This window comes from Ptychodera flava, chromosome 11 (genome assembly GCF_041260155.1).
Source record: "Ptychodera flava strain L36383 chromosome 11, AS_Pfla_20210202, whole genome shotgun sequence".
NCBI classification, from domain to species: Eukaryota; Metazoa; Hemichordata; class Enteropneusta; family Ptychoderidae; genus Ptychodera; species Ptychodera flava.
Window position 1 is genome coordinate 13,330,034 of NC_091938.1, and position 20,228 is coordinate 13,350,261.

Below are 20,228 nucleotides of genomic sequence, written 5' to 3' on the forward strand. Positions count from 1 at the left end.
ACATGATTTTTGTGATACTCATAGCTGCTCCACACTGGATGCTTGAAAATTTTCCTTTGCATCAACTGCACTCCACTTCTGCTCTGACCTGCATTTCTGAACTCAACACCTCTAACTTGGAACTGTTGTGGATACATCTCAAGCTTGGAGAGATTGCAGATAGCATTTCCGTTCGCTATTCTGCCAATAATGCATTCACTACTATGACACAACACATGGGTACACAATATCTACTTCTACAAACACACCAAATATTCAAACTCCTTAACATCCTTCATGAGGAAATAAAAGTAAAATGCTAGTCATCCTCAGCATCGTCATCCTCATCCTCATCATCATCGTCATCATCATCATCGTCTTCATCATCGTCATCATCATCACTGTCATCTTTGCTGTCGGATTCATGCATAGAGTACACTAAAGATTCTTCCTTAAGACCTCGCACTAGCAAAGGAGCCTACAGGACAGAATATGGTGACAGATGAACACATAAAAAATTCCCAAAAGCAAAGCTTTTCAAAACATGAATGGTCTGGCGAACAGCAATGGCAGACAAACCTCTTTTTTGGTAATCTGCCTGAGTTCCATCAATTTTTTTTCCAATTGCACAGACATTGACAAATACTTTCTACTGAAATTTATCACTATTCAAAAAAGTCTACAACATTACCACATACTTATCTAGTGACCAAAAAGTCTAACATGAAATACACGTTTCTTCATAAATATCTTAACACATCACAACCTATACTTTTTCAAGACTCAAATACAACAGGAAAATATGCTATGCTATAAAGACATTACAATCTTGTAATTATGTTTCTCATGACTTTGGGATTTTACAAGCCAGTTTTCTGAAATCCCATCATTGTTATCACTAAAACTATGTTTGACACCACAATGACAACAGAACCTACGATATACATTCAGTATATTCTCTGCTGTTTATGGTTATATACATGTCAAAATTTCACAGTGTGAGCAAATTTTCAAGAGGTTTGAGCTTCTGGCACGGTGGATAATCTAGAAGCGGCTCGCACAGCACATGCTTTCCTTAACAGAAATGTTTCTGCTGAACAAAGACACAATCACATGAAAAGAGCTACAAGTACTTCTACAACTACTGTTGTTGGGACAGACAGATTGTCTGAAGGATTCAATTTTCATAGTTCATTTCTTTAAAAAGAATTGAGCAAATCCATTAATCCTGAATTGCAGACATATGAGTCATCATAATATTCTCTGAGGTAATATGCAGTGATAAAACAGCTGCATGATCCGACCTTTACTATATTTGATAATTTGTCTCGAGATAAAAATGTCAGTATAAAACTGTCAATTTAAAGATATGACTTGCATCCCAAGCAATCCATACAGTAACTCAACTCAACCCTATGTTGGTCATATTCAGTCATATTCTACACTGATGTGTGGACTTTGCTAGTGATGCTATGATGACATATGCGATCTGAGTTCATATGAGAAAACACCCAAATGTGACATTTTGAAAAGAAAAATGTTTTTCAAACGAAACGTTTCTGATTTGATCCTAAACTAAATTTCATTTGTCAACTTTGTATGGAATCAAAGATGGAGGTCATTGCACTACGCTATTGAACTTGTCTTTTAACTTCCTTCTCAGTACAAGTTCCAGTATATGAACATTCCATCTTAGGAACTTAAAATTCACTGTGCAATTACAAATTTCTCCAAAATGTAATGGCTTTTTTACTTCTTTTGCATGATCTGTACATAATTTTCATGATCAAACAAAATTTGACAACTGCCGTTGAAATAATATATTACAAAAAGACAATATCACTTGAATCTCTGAGAGATATTAATATGCAGCGCACATCAGACAAGTATCTTCAGAATTTCTGCAAGAGAACACCACATTTTGGACCTCAAATTTCAGGCAGAAGTTTAAGAATACACCCACCAGGCTTTCAAGCATATTCTACATGGCTGAAGAGAATTATGTACTTTATAACCCTATGGTTGTGTTCTAGGTGGAACAGGTTTATGACAGGAAAAAAATTATCATTATTGTAGAAAAGATAATGAAATTATTGTTAAAAGAAGGGATACTCTTATGTTAATGAAGTCAGTCAATTTCTTAGTGTGACAGTTGCATAAAATTGAATGCTATGAAAGAAATTCAAAAATCAAAAAAATAATTCTTATTGCGAGTTGTTAGCTGCTGTATAAACACCCGTAGGAAATTAAAAGCATTGTCGGTATGGAAACAAAATTGGGAAGCTGTGTTGTTAAGGGAAACAGCACCTGTTAAGCCGAACCTCTGTGGCATCGTGGCTGCATGTGCTTAAACTCACTTCAAAGTTTTCACCTTGAGTTGGATGGAAAAAAAATAAACAAACAAATAAAACACACTTGGAGGTTAGTACTTCATGGTGCATGGTAATTTTACAGCTTTCATTGCTTGCCTGCTGTGTTTTACATTTATTGTCTGAAATTGTCAGCCAAAATATGTGCATTAGAAGCTGTAATGTCACTAAGTTTACTTAGAAAATAATTTCTCCCAGTTACAAAGCACTTTCTATGATTATGTATGAAGGGGAAATTATACCTTTTCTTCATCCTCTACAATTTTTTAAATTTTAGTTTTTGCAACTTTTGTTATGTTTCTGTGCCCTAAACAAAATTTCTACTTCGCCTTTTCATTCAAATCAAAGTTCAGAGACACAGCACAGTGAAAATTTGCAGCATTGTGTTGAAAACACAATAGAAAAGATAGCTGTCATACTGTAGTGTTTATCATTTTGAACTAGAATAAATAGCAAGGAAGTTCGACAGACCATACATTCATTTCTTATGCTAACTTCGTTTCTGTGTTGTTTTCAATGATGGCTTTATTACCACTGCATTACAGTCTCTTTAAAATTTTAATGGAATTTTCAGAACATCAGTAACATAAGCGGAGTATTTTTTCATATCATTCTTTGTCAAGATGTGATAATACTGAGATATATTAATACTCACTGATTGCTACTGTCAGTGAACATTTATATATTAATATATGTGCAGCAACGTCACTGATTACATTTCAAAATTCTGAATTTTTTTGAAGATTTGAAGAAAACTAGGATCATGAGTGTTGCTGCTTTGTCTTTGTGACATTACAGCTTCAATTCATTGCAAACTCAAACTCTTTCATTTCAGGACATGAACGGACAGAGTTTTACATTCACTCATCAAATCAAATGAAAGAAACAAGCAATGGCAAATGGAACCAATAATGTACCCAGCAATGAAAGCGTAACACAGCAAACACAGAGTAACAGAAAAACCGACCCAAATGAATGCTGCAACAATGTTAACATTAACATGAATTGATAAAATCTGTGTCATTGAACACTGTTTGAGATATTAAAACAACTCTTGGTTTATATGATGGATGGTGAATGAAGGTCAATCAAAACACAGATATAGATTTTTGATGTAGCATGATGAACTAAATTCATAGAGGTACAATATCATTAATATGAAGAACCTTGCCCAAACTAAGATCATTGTGGAGTCTTATATCATGATTTAGTAACTTTCACACTGAAGACAGCCCTCACACATGATTTATTTGAAATGGCTAGTACTTCAAACATAATTTCCTTGCCAACTTGACAAAATACCTTTTTCAGGAATATGTCGGCAGCAATCAGCATGAATTCTTCAGATGTCATCGTTGATGTGTTTCTGTGTTTTGATGAGATGTTCTGCATTGAAGTGAAAAAATATGAATATCCTTAGTCCTTTCATCAGGATACAAATGTTCTTTCATTGTTTGTTGATGGCTACACAGGGATATTATATATGGTAATGAGGGCTATATACCATATGTGGACATATATTTGCAAGATATTTACTTTTTAATATACAGGGGCTGCTGAGCTGTCTGAAAATATGACATGTTCAAAATCAAAATAATAAAAAATTTAAATATCAAACTAAGAAGTACTTTTCTTCTCTTTAACATTAACCTTCAACTTTATCAACTTACCATACTGTTAAAACTAACATCTAAATCCTATCACTGCCTATGTATCTGGTATAAGCACCTAACTTCCTAGTGGGTTTCCATACATTTATATTTCCACTAAGCTGAACATCCTGGTTTCAAAAAAAATTAAGGAAAAAGAAAGAGTAGTGCTACTTTTAATGTGTGTCCAGACAATGACAGAGGAACGATAAACATGCAGTGTCACATACACGTTTTCATATCATAATATTTGATATCACCTCGTCACCACTATAGTTTGGTCCAAACCTATTGATATCAATGGCCATTGTGGACCTGTTTACAGGGCACTGAGGTGAACAGGTACACTTTTACCATCAGGTTTTGGTAATATTATATTCAATGGGTGGTTGGAGCTACATAAAGAGATACTGGGGGGCAAAAGGATTAAGTTAAACCAATATGCATACATATTGACAGCTATGAATGAAATCTGGAAATTCCAAATGTTCAGTGGCTTTATCAAATTCATAATACATCACTTACTTCCAACAGAGATTCTGAAAGTTTCTCTGGTCCAAGTCTCACTCCAGCTTCTAACACACTGCATGGAAAGGAGAATAAAATATTACAAATATGAAACGTAGAACGCACAAAATGCACAATTACAGCCTATTCAGTTAATATCAGATATTTCATTTAAAGATAAGTATACCCTTCTATAACAGTTCATTGACTCTGTCAGAGCATGGATGTCTATGTTTTTACATCCATGGTCAGAGTGTCAAGGCTGAATGAAGCTTAGATTAGACAAGGCATGAAATTGCAACTTCCCAAAAAAATGTGAGCAGACAGTAACTTCCAACTATATTCAATAATGATGAATTTTTAAGTTGCAGCTTTACAGAGCAAATGATGAAGATACATTCTTACCTGACAGGATCACTGGTTGTCATGGAGACCGACTCATCTAATATTTTGAGGGCAGCTTCACACAATTCTCTGTTGGCATTGCCGGTGTTTTTGTTGTCAAAGTCACTGAACAGGTTCTGTGTCTCTTTGACATAATCTGTGTATGTTAAATGTCATGTGAATTAATCAGAAACAAAAAGTTTGACTAAAAAGGTGTGACATACTGAACTTTAAATTTAAAGACTCAGGCATGTGTTGGCCTCATCGTACATTCAGACTTCAAAAGGAATAGCTGCACAAATAGAAGTCTGAAGTCAATCTGAATTTTTCAGTTGTAAAAGTGAAAAGATTCCACACTGGTTTGGTGCAAATCACTACTAACATGCTGGGTATTTCTCTGTGGTGTTCTATACTTCTACAATACAATTAAATGTGCCTGAGGGACAGGTAATGTATTCAGACTCTCAAATGTATACAACACTTTGCTAGTATGCTTCTCGTGTGGACTCATCTCAAAGTTTTTGGAGTCAACAAGTTTCACCATCTTGTTTTTGTGAAAATTGAGACTTTAATTTTTTTCCTATAGAGTTAACAAGGAGTTAGCGGCCATCTTGGATTTCCAAATATCGGTAAAGTATAGGTACTGTAATTTGCTCAATCAGTACATAGTACCAAAATTTGCATGGTAATCCTTTATTTTTATTCTTGATTTTGAAAAAGGATGGTTTAAAGTTTCCTGAGGGGAAAATGGAGCCAAATTTAAATCTTTCCGTGTTAAGAGGCATGCTACCTTTACACATACACTTTTAATGAAAATGATATAGTCATTCCAGAGCGAAGTGTGTGTTGACTTAACATGCATTATAAATTTCCTGTCAGCAGTCTGAGAGAACAAACAAAGACATCACAAACCCTGAAGGTGTATGCTTAATCTCTTTTGTTAGCATAGTGAGAATTAGGGAAGGAATTCAACTGAATATAAATTACTATCGTTTGGCAATGGATGGGGAAAGCATGCTTTTAAAACCTCTCCCTTGCCAAGTTCATATTTCACCATCAGGTCAAGTTAGTTAAAACTAGTGAAGCACAACATGTCCCATATGGTGCATTTTCACAAAATGTTAAACATTTGAAGGCCCAGACATAGATATTATTTTTATGGTATATAGATGCTATAACATACACTGTACTAAGTCAAGTGGCTAAAAATATGTACTGTTTTGGCTCAATACTGCTTTTTACTGACTAGGCAGATGGGGAAGTGATACTGTCTGGCAGGAAAAGCAGTCATATATTATGAAACAGCAGATGTTGGATAAAAGATTTTAAAATGTGACATGCTTTCAATATTGCTATCTGCTTTATCTTCATCATTTCCCAATGAATCTTAGGACCACTACACATTGGACTGGAGAGGGCAGTCTTCTATACACTTTTCAAATAACTGTGAACATGCATGTACAAGACAGTAGTAACTTACCGTTTAAAACAAGACATGCTAACACCCCCGAGTAGTACACATCATACGGAACAACCTCGTAGTCCCGACACTGTATTCTTCTCAACAACTTTTCAGAAATTGCTGTTGGTATATCCCTGACGGAATAGAATACAATGTTAATCAGCCTAGCACACCTTTTTGTGTAAACTTGGTATTTCCGTGTACATACTATGCACATTTCTTTGACAATCTCTCACACAGTGTATCTACAGAAATTGTAATCATTTGGCTAGGGGACATGCAAAATCACATGAGTTACACATTTCAATCCAGATCTCCATTTCTCATGATGATTAGCAAGCTTAGGTACTAAAAAGAACGCACTGTCAAAAGAGATACCATTACACTCACTGAGCTTTCAAAATAGATAACTTCATTCCAAATATTGTAAAACTCAATGTCAAAAGATTGTTTCATGGACAGGGTAGATGGCCATATATTTCAGAAGAATAAATGTATGCACTTCAGAGGAACGGTTTTGAATATTTAGGGAACTGCATTACATATCCTGGTTTAATAATTTAACGATCATCTTGTGAGTTGGTTATCATTGAAACACCGGACGATTACTAACCTGCACAAGTTATTGAGTAATTCTGTGTACACTGTTCCTGTTAATCCATTGTAGCCTTTGGCACCTGTGTGTGATATTGAACTGGTGTTATTTGAAGGTTACAAGATAGTTGGCAACTTTGCAATTCAGAGTCTTCAAGTAGAAGAGGATTCCGGCTTACCCTCTCTTTCATTGTAAATTTTTAGACACGTCTACTTGTACTACACTACATCATATACCTAATCATTGAAAGTATTTTATCCTTTTGTGTACTCTCTAAATGTTTAGATTTTTAGATTCACTTATTTTTACAGATTAACCCTTTGAGCGCCAAAGTCAATTTTGTCACCTTAACAAAATATACCTAGTCAATTTTTTTCAGATTTTTGCCAAAATTTTGATAAAACACTGTAGCCAATGAAATGTGATGTCCATTTAGTCCAAAATTATCAAAAAAATTCAGAAAAAATCATAACAATTGGTAACATGTTGCAATAAAATTTTGGTGGGAAAATTACAGCACTCAAAGGTTAATACGAGAACAATAACACCATATGCTGACAGCCCCATTGATGAAAAAGAACGAAATACATACCTCGTTAGCAATTTTGGCAAATTTACCTCACTGGTTAATACTATTACTGGTACTAATGTATGTAAGAGCGTACCTGATTGGCTGAGTGAGTCGTATGCTGCCACAGCATTCATTTCAAATGCTGGTCTTGTGTAGTGTGTGAGCTGTAACCTCTGGTATGCTTTGGTGACTTTGCCGGCTCTGTTGTCACTTATTGCCTCAAAGCTGAGTGAAAGAACACAATAGTAAATCAAATGAATATACACCTGTCAGGCTACGTAGTAAATAAAACAATGACTAAAACACCTGAAGACAACTTTACAACAATATTTATTTTCTGTTAACTTTAAAAAGCAAAACTCTCCAAGCTTTGAAGGACATCTTCCAGATGTGGATATTTCCCTGCATGGAGTTACTTACATGTAAAGACAAGCAGAAAAGAGTTTGTGTGTGATAGAAAACATACCAGTGTGAATTTACAGAAACAATTTAAGATCAATTTTCACTGGGTATGTGTGTTATACAGTAGTCATGGTTTGTATAAGTTCACCATGTATAAATATGCCTAAATTGTGATAATGCAAGCTTTGACTTTGAGTGACGTAAGATTACAACACAATCATCCTCTGTTTTCTATCCTATATCATAGAAACAATTTGGCTGTTTCCCATTGCAGACAATCCTATTAAAATTGGAAAAGCAATTGAATATCAAGCTTTTATATGAAACATTGAACACTCATTACATCCAGAAAAGAGCTTTTTGTAAATGAGAGCCATGGACCTGATATTTGACTTTATCAGGTCAAAGGGCGGTCATGTCCCTTCTTGGAACATAATTGTAACTTGGGTTATTGTGTTGGTTTCAAGTATAGACTCGGACTAAATAACCAACAATTAACCAATTCGAAGAGAAAGAAACTTACTATTCAGCTAAAAACAGAACAGGATCTTCTGGTCTGTTTTCAATCATTTTGGAAAGTGCATCCCGTAGCTGAGTCCCAACATTTGTTCTTTCTGATAGCAAATAAAAAATATTTAATAATATTTCAAATATTCAATATTTCAAAAATAAAATCACTTAAAAAGTTCAAACGTCTAGCTTGAGTGGTAGTGCTTCTTGACGAGAAAATGTGGCATTCTGAATAGGGCTCTAATTTTGCAGATGATCTTGACACAGCCATATACTGCAGTACGATGGCACGTCACACAGTAAGTGACGCTACCCACAATTCTCCATGATCCGTACACACGGAGATCACTCACTGAACTGAAGCAAACTTCTTCTGTACACAGAACAGCTCAGTCCATATTTCAAAGTTCTGGGACCATAGTTTTGATAATCATAATTCTCTAATTTCTCACTGTGAATAATTAGAAGATCAACCCTTTTCCGAGAGGAGATAGCAATTTTGTGATTTTGTCAACATAGATTTTTGACATATGCAATATTTTCAAGGAAACTAGGGAGTAAGTTGCATCTGGTTGGCAAAAGAAAGGGTATTGATTTTTATTGAATATTTGTAACAAAGGAAATTAACATGTCTGACAGGTGGTATGATGAGACCATCTTAGTTGCTGATCATAGTAACTTTACCTTGACAAGTGTAAATTTTTCGCACCTCCAAACATTGAATTCTTATTCAATTTACTCCTGAATTTTAAAAATGATCCATAATTTTGGAACATAGTTTTAACCAATAATCCTCTAAATTCTAAGTTTCAAATTGTTCAGAAACTGATAAATTGAAGAAGCCTTTAGCAAATGATGTCTGAGCACACAAATCAAGGGAATTGTGGGTAGTCTCACTTACTGTGCGTAATGGCCCTTCGACTTTAGAGAAAATGCTAATACGACCCCAGAGTGTCGGTACAACCATAGGACCCTCGAGAAAACTCTCGAGGGTCTATGGTAAAACCCACGGCTGAACTTGTCATATGAACCGAGCCTCGCAAACGTCACCGCACCCACCACCACCAACGTTGACGTGTGTACATCATTCATATCGAGTCTGTTCATATCATCACAGTACTATATCGAAGCCAAGCTATCGCCTCTGCCATTATTTTTGCCGTTATGCCAGGCAACTAGCTCATTTCGTCGTGCAATCTCCATGACAACGTTTACAACATTGCTCCTGTGAATGCAGTGCAGCTTACAAAGAATCTCTCGAAAGAAGTTCGCTACGGAAAGAATGCACCAGCTCCTCAGACTGTCCGGACCTGGCTAAGAACTGCATAGCAACATACAAGAGCGGTGTCCGCTACCTATATTCTGAGGATAGTTATTAAGCCTACCCAGAAATTCCCTGTTACTCTCCGGTCTGTCGTCTCTCCTCCCCGCCATCTTGTTCATAGATAAACCAAATTTACACCTTCTTGTAAGCCTCTTTTTGGTTGGATCTTGCTATGTCAATGATAATGCGATTGGTGCATTTCTTACTTCTTGACCAATCAGACAAATGCGTATCATGTGCCTAATTTTATTTAATTGGCTGCAAGTTTTGCGCATTCCCGGAAGTTTCCTACTGTAGTTGAATCCAAACAAGCGCCAACCCGGATCTTTCGGGTAACTTATACAAGAACGGGACAAAAGCCTAATGGAAGGCCACCTAATATACACCACGAACTATCTACGGACTGAGTTTATCTAGATTTATTTGTAAAGGACGATTAGTAAGGTTTGTACAAAATGTTCGTCAGGCTCAAGGTGTTGACATTCAGTCTCACGTTATGTTGTCATTGCACTTTCGGCGGTGACTCGTCCAAATTTGATGTTGGCAGAGGACATATGAAACCGTTTGGATTCCAAAGCGACCCTACAGAAACCACAGAAGAGCTGGACTATGTCCCGCACCCTACAGAATTTTACGAAAAGTACGTGAAGCTCCGCAAACCCGTCATGTTCAGAGGGGCTGCCACAAAGTCGCAGGCGTATCACCTGTGGACGGAGGAATATATCAGGAAAGAGTACGGGAACTTGACCGCACGGATCGAGGGAAGACACGAAAATGCTACACGGGTCCCGTTGGGCGAAGGTGGTATTTTAGGTAGAGACACTTTCGATCATTTTATACGCAACTATCAAACAATGGATGCATACATGATATCCCAAGTACCGAAGCCAATGGAGAAAGATGTCGCCATACCTCCCTGTCTACTTTGCGGAACTTTTGCCAAGAGTATACAGGTATATGAAGATAGCTGCAGAAGCGATAACTTTAAGTTTCGGCCTTTCCTTGTAGCCAGACTTAAGATATGTGAATTTAAAATTTCATCATAGATAAATGTTAGGGGTAAGCCAAAAGGTGATTTATGTGGAGTTCACACGTGTACAAATGTCTTTAGTCACCCTTTCATTTACTTTCTCTTTAATCAAAGTCATTCACAATTTATCCTTAAAAAGGGGAAGGTTCCTTATCAGCTTTATCTCTGAACAAATTGACTAACTGTGCACTACTTTCAAAGAAGAACAAAGGACTGAAATAACATAAACAGCCAATGTGAACAGCCACTAATGTGAAAACCAGGGATTGAAAATTGCCCCTTAACATGCTTAACATCATGTGCAAACTCCAACTTATGTATTTTGTTTCTCATGAATAACTACAGTTTTAGCTTGTTCACCTCAGTTTCCTGTAAACAGGTCCACAATACCATTGATAACCATAGGTTTGGCCAAACCACAATCATGAAAGGGTTCAGACCATAATTGACAAGAGTAACATGAGTGGGCAAAGGTTGTGGATGTGGTCTGATCATGCGATATCAAAGTCATAGAGATGTCAAAGCTGGAGTGATAACAGCTTTCAGTCTGTCAACAATGATTACTTTAACGGTACAGTCGTAGTGCATGCTGGTCACTGTTTCAAAGGAGATACACCATACAAACACAAGAAATTAGGCACAGGTTTATGATGTAACTAATGTTACATGATAAGTGAGCCTTCAGAAAGAAATTTACTGACAAATAACCAAAAGGAAACGTGAGAGAGAAGAAATTTCTAAAGTAGGAACACAGGCTATAAATAAGGGTTAATCAATCATGAATTCCTGTCAATTTTCATACAACTAAATTCAACAAGATATCCTCAAGCTTCACTCATTTCTTGGACTCATTTCCTTATCTGTATTTTGCATTCACTCTGAGTATATGCATAACTTTCAGGTAGAATTTGATTCTTTTATTTATTCCAGGAAGTGCACCTGTTTATGAGTGCTGGCGGTGGCAAGACCTTAATTCATAAAGACCTGTATGATAACGTCCACTGCCTCTTCAATGGAACAAAAGAATGGCTGATGATTGATCCAAGTCAGGTTAGTTTTTGTGCAAAAAACAACCCAGCAACTTAATAAAAAAGAAACTCTCATTTTCTCAGAGTTCTACTGTTCAACATAAACATATTAATATTGATAAGCTTCTGCTAAATGTCAAACTTTCACAAGACATATCCCAGTCTGATAGTAAGTGGTCTTTCAAAATTTCTCTGCCAACTGTCAGAAGCTAATCAAATAATTGAAAATTTTTATTTCCATTTGCCATACACTGATGTCCAAGTCCTGTGGATAGATGTTGAAATCAGCTTATTTTATGTGGAAAATTTGTTTCACATCCAGAATTTGTTATATCATAGACCCTCGTTTTTCTCGAGGGTCTATGGTTATATCAAGCACTACCTTTCAACTAAACAAGTTTGATCAAGTATCACTCATTGTCTCATTATATCTAAGAGGGTACAATGTTCTTGTAACCCTCCCACCCCATTTCTCTAGCTATGTATCCAACTTTGACATAGAGGACAATCTGATTGTGCCAAAGTTTGATTGTGAAAGTGTAACAGTATAGAATACCCCAGGTGGTTATTGTGTGATCTGTGTTAATGTGACACACAAGCAACTCACAAAGTGTAAAGAATTTCTTAATCACTTTTTGCTTCAACAAGTCATCTTCCAACTGTTGGGAACATTTTAAATATTACCTTTGGCGAATTTTTTGTAATTAAACAACTTTTCTTTTCCTCCAACACGATTGCAGAGTAACTTGGTGTATTTATCCAGAGACTCCAAGAGAGAGTTTGGTGGCCATGCCATGATTGATGTGGATGCTGTAGATCTCAGAAAGTTCCCCAAAATCAAAGATGTGAAATATTCCCATGTGACCATGAACAAAGGAGACTGCATGTACATTCCCAGTGGTAAGTGCACTGACAATTATTTGCTTCTGGTGAGCTACAGAATGAAGTAACTTCTCTGGTGCTATAGCCGCTGCAAGGGATTTCTCGGGGTGTCGTCAAAGGCAAAGTGCTTGTAAGGTATAAACTTTATCAGCCATGCTTTATTGCAAATCACGTGTAGTTGCTAATGAAGAAAGTGTAAAAACTACAATTTATTGCTAGAGCTGATCTCTTGAATTTTGATATTAAAATATCTATTTCCATTGTCAGTTAGGTCTTCTGACTCTTTCATGATAATATTTATGTAGTGAAACTTATAACTATTGGTATTTCTATTTCTTCCTTGGTCATAGAATACATGTAAGTATGTACTTTTACTATGATACTGGAAAATCTTTCAAGAAGACTTACCTTTTGAAAAACAATGCATGAAGCTCTGCTAATATGTTAGTTAATTTTTTATTGATTCCCAGTACTTATGTTAATTAAGGTTATTTATCAAATTTATTTTTAATGCTACTTTTGTATTGTTGTTTCTTGTTAGCTTCTTTTGTTGTTAGAAAGATTTTCCAGACATTGTTTACACTGAGACTTTCAATCAACCACATAAATGTATCCAGATAATACTGGTCATGCATATGTACCAAAGGGATAGAGAAGATTCAATTTTTTTACAGTACAGATATCCAAACAACCAGATCACACAGGGAACAAATTTATTTGCAAAGCAGTGCATTCAAAGTATACATCAAAACATTCCTGAACATCAAAACGGGAATGCAACCACATCGGAAAATTTGCGTGAATGAAACGTTTTCCAGCTATATTTTACATAATGGATCAACCTTAAAATTTGAAAAGCATGGGGAATGTACTGAAGTATTATGATCAGGGTTCAGGACATTAAATTACTGATCTTTACTGGCAATACTGTGTTTTCATGAACATGGGTTGTGAAAGCAATGCATAAAGGTCAGCAAGCCACATGTTTTGACAGTTAGTATAAAGAGGGTGATTCCCCCCCCCCCCAAAAAAAAATAAATAAATAAATTGCTGATACCAGTTTATCATTGGCTGCTTCAAATCTGGTGGAAGATAAATGCTTCAGTGTTAAAGTAGCTACGGCAAAATGCTAGGTGTGATTTACTCACTGTTCCAAAGTTTCACATTCTAAAAACTCAAATCTTTTCTCCCAATACAGGCCATCTTCATCAAGTACGGTCTAACGGATACATGAACACAGGTGTTGCCATATGGTTCTCAGTCTTGACAAAGACACACAACTTTGATAGCTCTGATTGCGCAGAAATAGAGAATACCAAGCATTCTGGATCTCTGGACTTCAAACCCATGAATGAAGTTGATGTGATCTGGACATCTGATGGGTATGGGGAAATGCATCAAGGTCACCTAGATATATATTATTTAAAGTAAGCTGAAGTATTTCAAATTTAGTCGTCCTGAAAATTTACTTTAGTGCACGTGATAGAGGGACCGTGTTCAGTGCTACAAGCATGATAACTCTATTTACTTTTATCTCCTGCTGTTATAACTTCATTTGATTTGCAGATATTAGCGGTAGAAGTGAGACTGCATTAGAATGTAGTTCAGAACAATTAATCTTAGGGTTGGATCATGGATAAAAGTGAAATATTTTAAGGTAGTATGCGCCTCGAAAGTGAAAGACTTAAACTTTTGCTCAAACTTTCCTTAAGAAATCTTTCAACCATTCTCTTTCAAAATCAAGAATAAAAATCGGGGGTCACTGTGCAAATTTTGTTACTGGAGAAACAAATTACCCAAGATTTACCGATATTTGAAATTCAAAATGGCCGCCATCCCTGTGTTAATTCTATGGAGGAAAATAACATTTTCGATTTTCAAAAAACTAAGATGGTAAAAATTTATCTTACACCAAGAGCTTTCAAATGAACCCCCCTGACGAACCCTTTTGACCTTGAGTACATCACAATGAATCAACTGGTTAAAGTTGATCTTGTTCTGTACACATCTCTTGTGCAATTACAAAGGTGTCATGCATCATAAACATATTTCTTTATTATCATTGGCTCACTGAGAACAAACTCCCATAGACACATACAGTGCCATTGTTAGTTTTACAGTTAGCCGTTCTCATATCAGAGAATAAGTGTTGTATCTAAACTGAATGATTTGTTTCTACATATAGGACTATTTTACTCACCTCTGCAGATGAAGAAGGAAAAATTTGGTTGGAGTCATTCACCAATCATTTCCTTCAGGTATGTTGAATGATTTTATATACAAGATGATTTGAATGATGTGATACATCATTCAAACGTAAACAGCAGCATATTTTCAAAAACCCTACGACCAAAACCTTTTCGGTTTTAAATGCACTGTACATTGATCAAGTTTACTATCATTACAAAGAATGGCAGACACGGGAGGTTATCTCTTACAGATGCAGTTGACATCCCACAAATAAGCATTTCACCGCTGTTACTCCTTCAAAGTCCTTTGCCCCGCTCAGAGAGAGAGAAATATTATTTCACAAAGTGTTTACTGTTGGCTAACATTGCGTATTACTAATGACCCAGTGACTAATGTATCTTGTTCTCTGCAATTGTAACCGAGTAATGTTTCTCTTTATCAGAGAGGTGATAAAGATGAAGATCATGAAGATGAGGATGATGATGAAGATGATGATGATGATGCTGACTTAGTTCAAAGTATCAGAGAGCAGGTAAAAGCACACATTAGAAACAAACATGGCCACTGGATTTACACAAGTTGAAGTTCTTTAAATTGCAAACTTAAATGTGTTCCATGAGAAAGTTATAGAATCAGCCACATAATAGAATTAAACTTTATGCTAATAAGGTAAGAATTTATCAGCAGTACAAAGGTTGCAGTGACAGTCAGGTAGGATAAGCATTTTCATGTCCTTCCAACTATGGCATGATCATAGGAAATCTTATTGTTTGGGATAATGTAAGCAAGTACATATTTATTATTGAGTACAAGAATTCATAAGCCGAAGTACTTGATGATGTTACAAACAGCTTCTCAATTGTAATACTGGTATATTATATTAAAAAATCCATTAACTTTTTAATTATTTACTTTTTTTTTACTTTTTATTTTTTTTTACTTTATTTTACTTAACTTTTTTTAACTTTTTAATTTTTTTACTTATTTTACTTAACTTTTTTTAATTTTTATTTTTTTTTTTATTTTCCATTATATTTTGCTATGTTTGTAAAGTATAGGTTTATTTTCTACTGACAAAATCCTGTTAAAATGTCTGATATTAAATTGGTCATTTGTGTAGTTCCCATTGGCGATTAATAAGTCCAAACAAGAATTTGTTTATCAACAATAATATCACATAATGTACATAATTTGTTGTGTTGGCAAGGCTAATATTATGTATTTCAACTTACTATATGAGAATGAAAACAAAAAACATTTTTTACAGATAAAAATTAATGAGAATATTATCAGAAGTTACAGCCATTATGGCCAAGAAAAATAAAAAGTTTGTTTCTCATCCTTGTGTGCCTCAATTCAGGCCCGCCGCGTCAACCTTTTTTTTCTGCTCATGAGGAAATAAAATGAAAAAAATAAATGCAAAAATGCGCAACGATAGTGCATAACACAGTGCTGTATAAAACAGTGCTGTATACAAAATAACTGACACTAACATTCCATTCAGAGCTGTACACATATGTCAATGTTATATTAAGCTGTCAAAACTGCATTGCTGCACTAAAAGTCAAACCGCAGAAATGTTGCTACAGTGTATAACAAAATATTAAAGCAACACTGCTGTGCATTTATCTCTGCGTGCATTCCTATGTTGTTTTCATGTTTTTTGCTTGTTCGTGTTGGTTGAAGAAAAAAAAAATTCCGAGGAAAAAAAACAGCGTCACCGCGTAATTTCTTGCAATATGTCGAAGATGAGAAATAAACTTTTTATTTTTCTTGGCCTATTGGTGTAATTTGTGTATTGTGCATGTACTACCGTAGGCTGTGTTCACAAGAAAAGAGTGCATAGGAAACGCTTAGGTGTATAGCCATAACAAATAAGCATATAGCAATCACCAGTGTTTTGTATCTTCTTAGTTCAAACATCTGCTTGACCCAGAGGGTAGAGGTTATGTTACCAAGGAAGAGGTCAGCTCACTGACTGTCGACCAATTGAAGGAACTACTTTTGACCTTTGACCACAATGATGTTTCAAATTCCTTGGAATATGAATATGGTTATATCTCTGCAGAGGAAATCACGTGAGTGTTGCCCTTGTATGTTTACGCAGCAGTTAATAAATTAGCTGTTTTGCCAGGAAAAGGGTTTGTTTCAAGAGAAGCTGCATTCATTTCCATTTCAAAAAATTCCATTTGCAAAGATTGCCCGTGAACCAAATGTAAGTGGAGTGCATAAATGCACTGTACGTGTCATGCAGTTCTGAACAGTAAATTTCAGGTGTGCTGAATGTCAGAATTACCACTGCTCTCAAACATCCATGTCCTGTGCTTTCTGTTGTTAGATCTATTATGTTAGACCCCCCCCCAAGAAAAACATAAGGAAGAAAAATCACCATAATAAGATGCCATGGGGTTATATTTGTATTAGAAAAAAAGTGTGGCTTTATTTGAAAGTTGTTATGTGAATTATCAAATATATCGACAATTGTGTGAGCAATATATCTGTCATACAGAAATCAAAGTAGCTGCTGGTATTAACATTAACTCTGTCACCCAATATGTATCTACAGAACTTCATCTACAGAAAATAAAAACTAAGGTTATTACAAAATTTGACACTCCAGGGTGACTTAATCATAGTAGAAAAGTTCATAGAGATAAATCTACCAACAGTGTACTTTCTCATCTTTGTCACTAGATGGCTCTTTCCATTTGATAATTGGTTAATGTTGAGTGCAGCCTTCTGTTACCCTAATAAATACCAGCTTTCATTCCATTGATCCTATTACAGCAATTTGATATCTGGATTATTTGCATTTGATGGTCGCTTCCTTGGAGAAGACTTTGTGCAGAGCTACATAAAAAATGTGGGTGGCACAGCCCCTAAGGCAGAGGAGGTAAGTAATGTGGGGGTGGGAGGGAGAGGTCAACCAATGTTGTGTGACAAACATATCCCCCTTCCATAACTTCATACTGACTTCTTATTGCTATAAAGAATGAGAAATTCATTTTGAGGTTGTAAAGATTTTCATTAGTATATGCTTGATTGGAAGTAGCAAGACTACTTGGTGCTTTTAGTTAGGACAAGGTTAATGCAAGGAATCCAACTCAAGTTTGTGATATAGGTCGAATTGTCTTCCATAAATGCTTGTACAGTCAAAACCAACCATATACCAGTCCATGTCGCAGAAAACACTTGTCAAACATTCTGATCAGGCAAAGGCCACATCAACATTCACTTATCTGGAACATTATTGTTGGTTTAAATCTCATCTGGGTCTTATTGCTGTTTGGTACTCAGATTTCACTGTATTTGTATTTCTGTACCATTTACAAGTACCGTTACCTTCTGAATTTTACATGTACATTCAGCTTATTTTAAATAGCATCCCACGCTTGTTGCACGTCTTTAAAGATGTAACTCTTCTATTTGTGATTTGATAATGCTTTCTTCTTGCAGATTCTGACTGCCCTTGGAGCTGACAGGGACAAGTATGTCACCATAGACATGGTGGATAGGAACCTTGAGCAGGCACTTGCCAAGTACCGTGAAGGAATACCACACGACTCAACAGTTGAACACTTGATGTTTGAACATCTCGTCAAACATGATGAGCTCTGAGTCTCCAAAAAGTGACAGCAGCAAATTTGTGTTCATTAGAATGTCTTTCCTATTGTGTAGCCATTATGTATGTCTATTTTGCCAACATTTCACACCAAGGTGACAGGGGAGCATGCATGTATATCTTCTAAGGTAGTTACTGATAATTCAAAGTGACAAATATGATCTCCTCTAAAGGACTGATATGTGCGGTCATTCCTTAATCAACCATCGAAACGAAGAGGACTGAGCGTACTTCCCAAGGTTTTTTTTCAAGTTTACTCTTTAATTCATAAGACAGTGGTAAAAGTATTCAGAATGCTTTGCATATGATTTACTGATGTTTGTATGCATTGCTTGCTGAGAGGAAATGTCATTGGTTTTTGTTTTTCAGTCTCTCTTTGCTCACAATTTTGATAGGCATGCAGGCTTCAAAAGAAAAATGTGAAAAAAAATTATCGAACGAGATAAGTCTATCAACCACCAACAAGGCTTTGTTAAGTGTAACATTTGATTTGTTGCCATTATCTTTGTTCTATTTGTTGATACAGTTCCTTTTCCAGCTCCCCATCATGTGAAAACGCCAACAAGTTGAATATGTCAACAGGTGCATTGTTGAATATTATTGTTGCAAAACTGAATTGTACTCTAGACTAGAACTAATCTGCCAAAAATAGCATTGCATATTGTATACAATGCGAAGTGTATGCAAGGCAGATATTTTTTATTTTAGTATGCTTTAGAAACAATCAGAAAGAAAGTTTTTGTCAAGAATCAAGACATGTAATGAACATCTTATAAAAAGTTAGAACTATTATCCCATCAAAGAATATGAAAGTAATAAAGTACATTCCATTAATCAGCAGGTGTTTTTAATATTCTATAAATTTTTAGAAAGAAGCTGATATTCTTAGGTTTGCTGTCAAGTTCAAGACAAAAACTGAATGTTTCTGTTAATATGCCTACAGAAAATAGGGTAAGGCAGTGAGAATTTTTTCCTTTTTTATTTTTGTTTTTGTATTACAGGGTGTGACATATCAAAAAACGGCAACATTTAGCGAAATTATGATGGATGTTCAAAAATGAGAAAAAAGTTGAAAGTCGAAAGATTTTAAATAGCCTAGGTTATGAAACATATCTTTTATTTGGCCTTATTGACATTACAAATAGTTTTTACCAGAGAGCTCTTTCCTAGATGAAAAAACTTGACTGGTTTATGTATCTTGCGGAAGCAAGGGAAACCATTGTTGGAAACTGTAATAGGCAGCTTTCTTACCAGAATAATTTTGCCTTCATTTCTGGGTAAAATTCAGGCAGCTTCAATACCAGAATATTTTTTCTTCATTTTACAGTAAAATATTACTGTAGTAAAACAGACTGTACATATGGTGATCAGACTTCAAATATAAAGGTCAAATCAACGCCATTTTGATTCCTCAAAATGCTAGTATATCATTATACAACTTGGTGCAACTGTCAAACTTTTGCATGATGATCAAAATTGTACATTTGGTGGTCTCCTTATCTCTACGATTGCATAATGTCAATATTTTATGAACACATTTACACAAGATTTGTATATTTTTTGAACAGAGCATAGTAAAATTATTATGTAATGAGGTTGTGTTCTTTGGTATGTGTATCTCAAAGATGTGAAACATGTTAATTTCAATGCTTGTGTTATTTTTGTATATACAGTTTAGATTTCAATATTTCATAATACAGCTTTATATATCTGTGTGTGTGTGT

The 20,228-nt window shown here is 35.4% G+C and overlaps 2 protein-coding genes across 4 annotated transcripts; one reads left to right on the forward strand and one right to left on the reverse strand.

Annotated features, from left to right (window-relative positions):
- On the reverse strand, positions 1 to 9,897 carry LOC139143542 (tubulin polyglutamylase complex subunit 1-like). Of its 3 annotated transcripts, XM_070713970.1 has the most exons (10): positions 9,814 to 9,897; positions 8,442 to 8,532; positions 7,611 to 7,741; positions 6,964 to 7,027; positions 6,369 to 6,484; positions 4,910 to 5,045; positions 4,523 to 4,580; positions 3,651 to 3,734; positions 2,287 to 2,350; positions 308 to 457 (listed from the first exon to the last, which is right to left on the reverse strand). In XM_070713970.1, exons 1-9 carry the CDS (start codon positions 9,869 to 9,871, stop codon positions 2,333 to 2,335), a joined length of 756 nt encoding a protein of 251 aa, XP_070570071.1. In that variant the 5' UTR covers positions 9,872 to 9,897; the 3' UTR covers positions 308 to 457; positions 2,287 to 2,332. The 3 variants fall into 3 exon arrangements, with proteins under 3 accessions (XP_070570070.1, XP_070570071.1, XP_070570072.1); XM_070713969.1 differs by lacking the exon at positions 2,287 to 2,350 and having other exon boundaries at positions 1 to 457; XM_070713971.1 differs by lacking the exons at positions 308 to 457; positions 2,287 to 2,350 and adding an exon at positions 4,019 to 4,128.
- A 111-nt stretch (positions 9,898 to 10,008) lies between these two features.
- LOC139143541 (uncharacterized) lies at positions 10,009 to 18,676 on the forward strand. The gene is made up of 9 exons (XM_070713968.1): positions 10,009 to 10,705; positions 11,713 to 11,832; positions 12,551 to 12,710; positions 13,891 to 14,119; positions 14,878 to 14,950; positions 15,325 to 15,414; positions 16,797 to 16,960; positions 17,670 to 17,775; positions 18,339 to 18,676. Exons 1-9 carry the CDS (start codon positions 10,208 to 10,210, stop codon positions 18,498 to 18,500), a joined length of 1,602 nt encoding a protein of 533 aa, XP_070570069.1. The 5' UTR covers positions 10,009 to 10,207; the 3' UTR covers positions 18,501 to 18,676.
- The last annotated feature ends 1,552 nt before the right edge of the window (positions 18,677 to 20,228 follow it).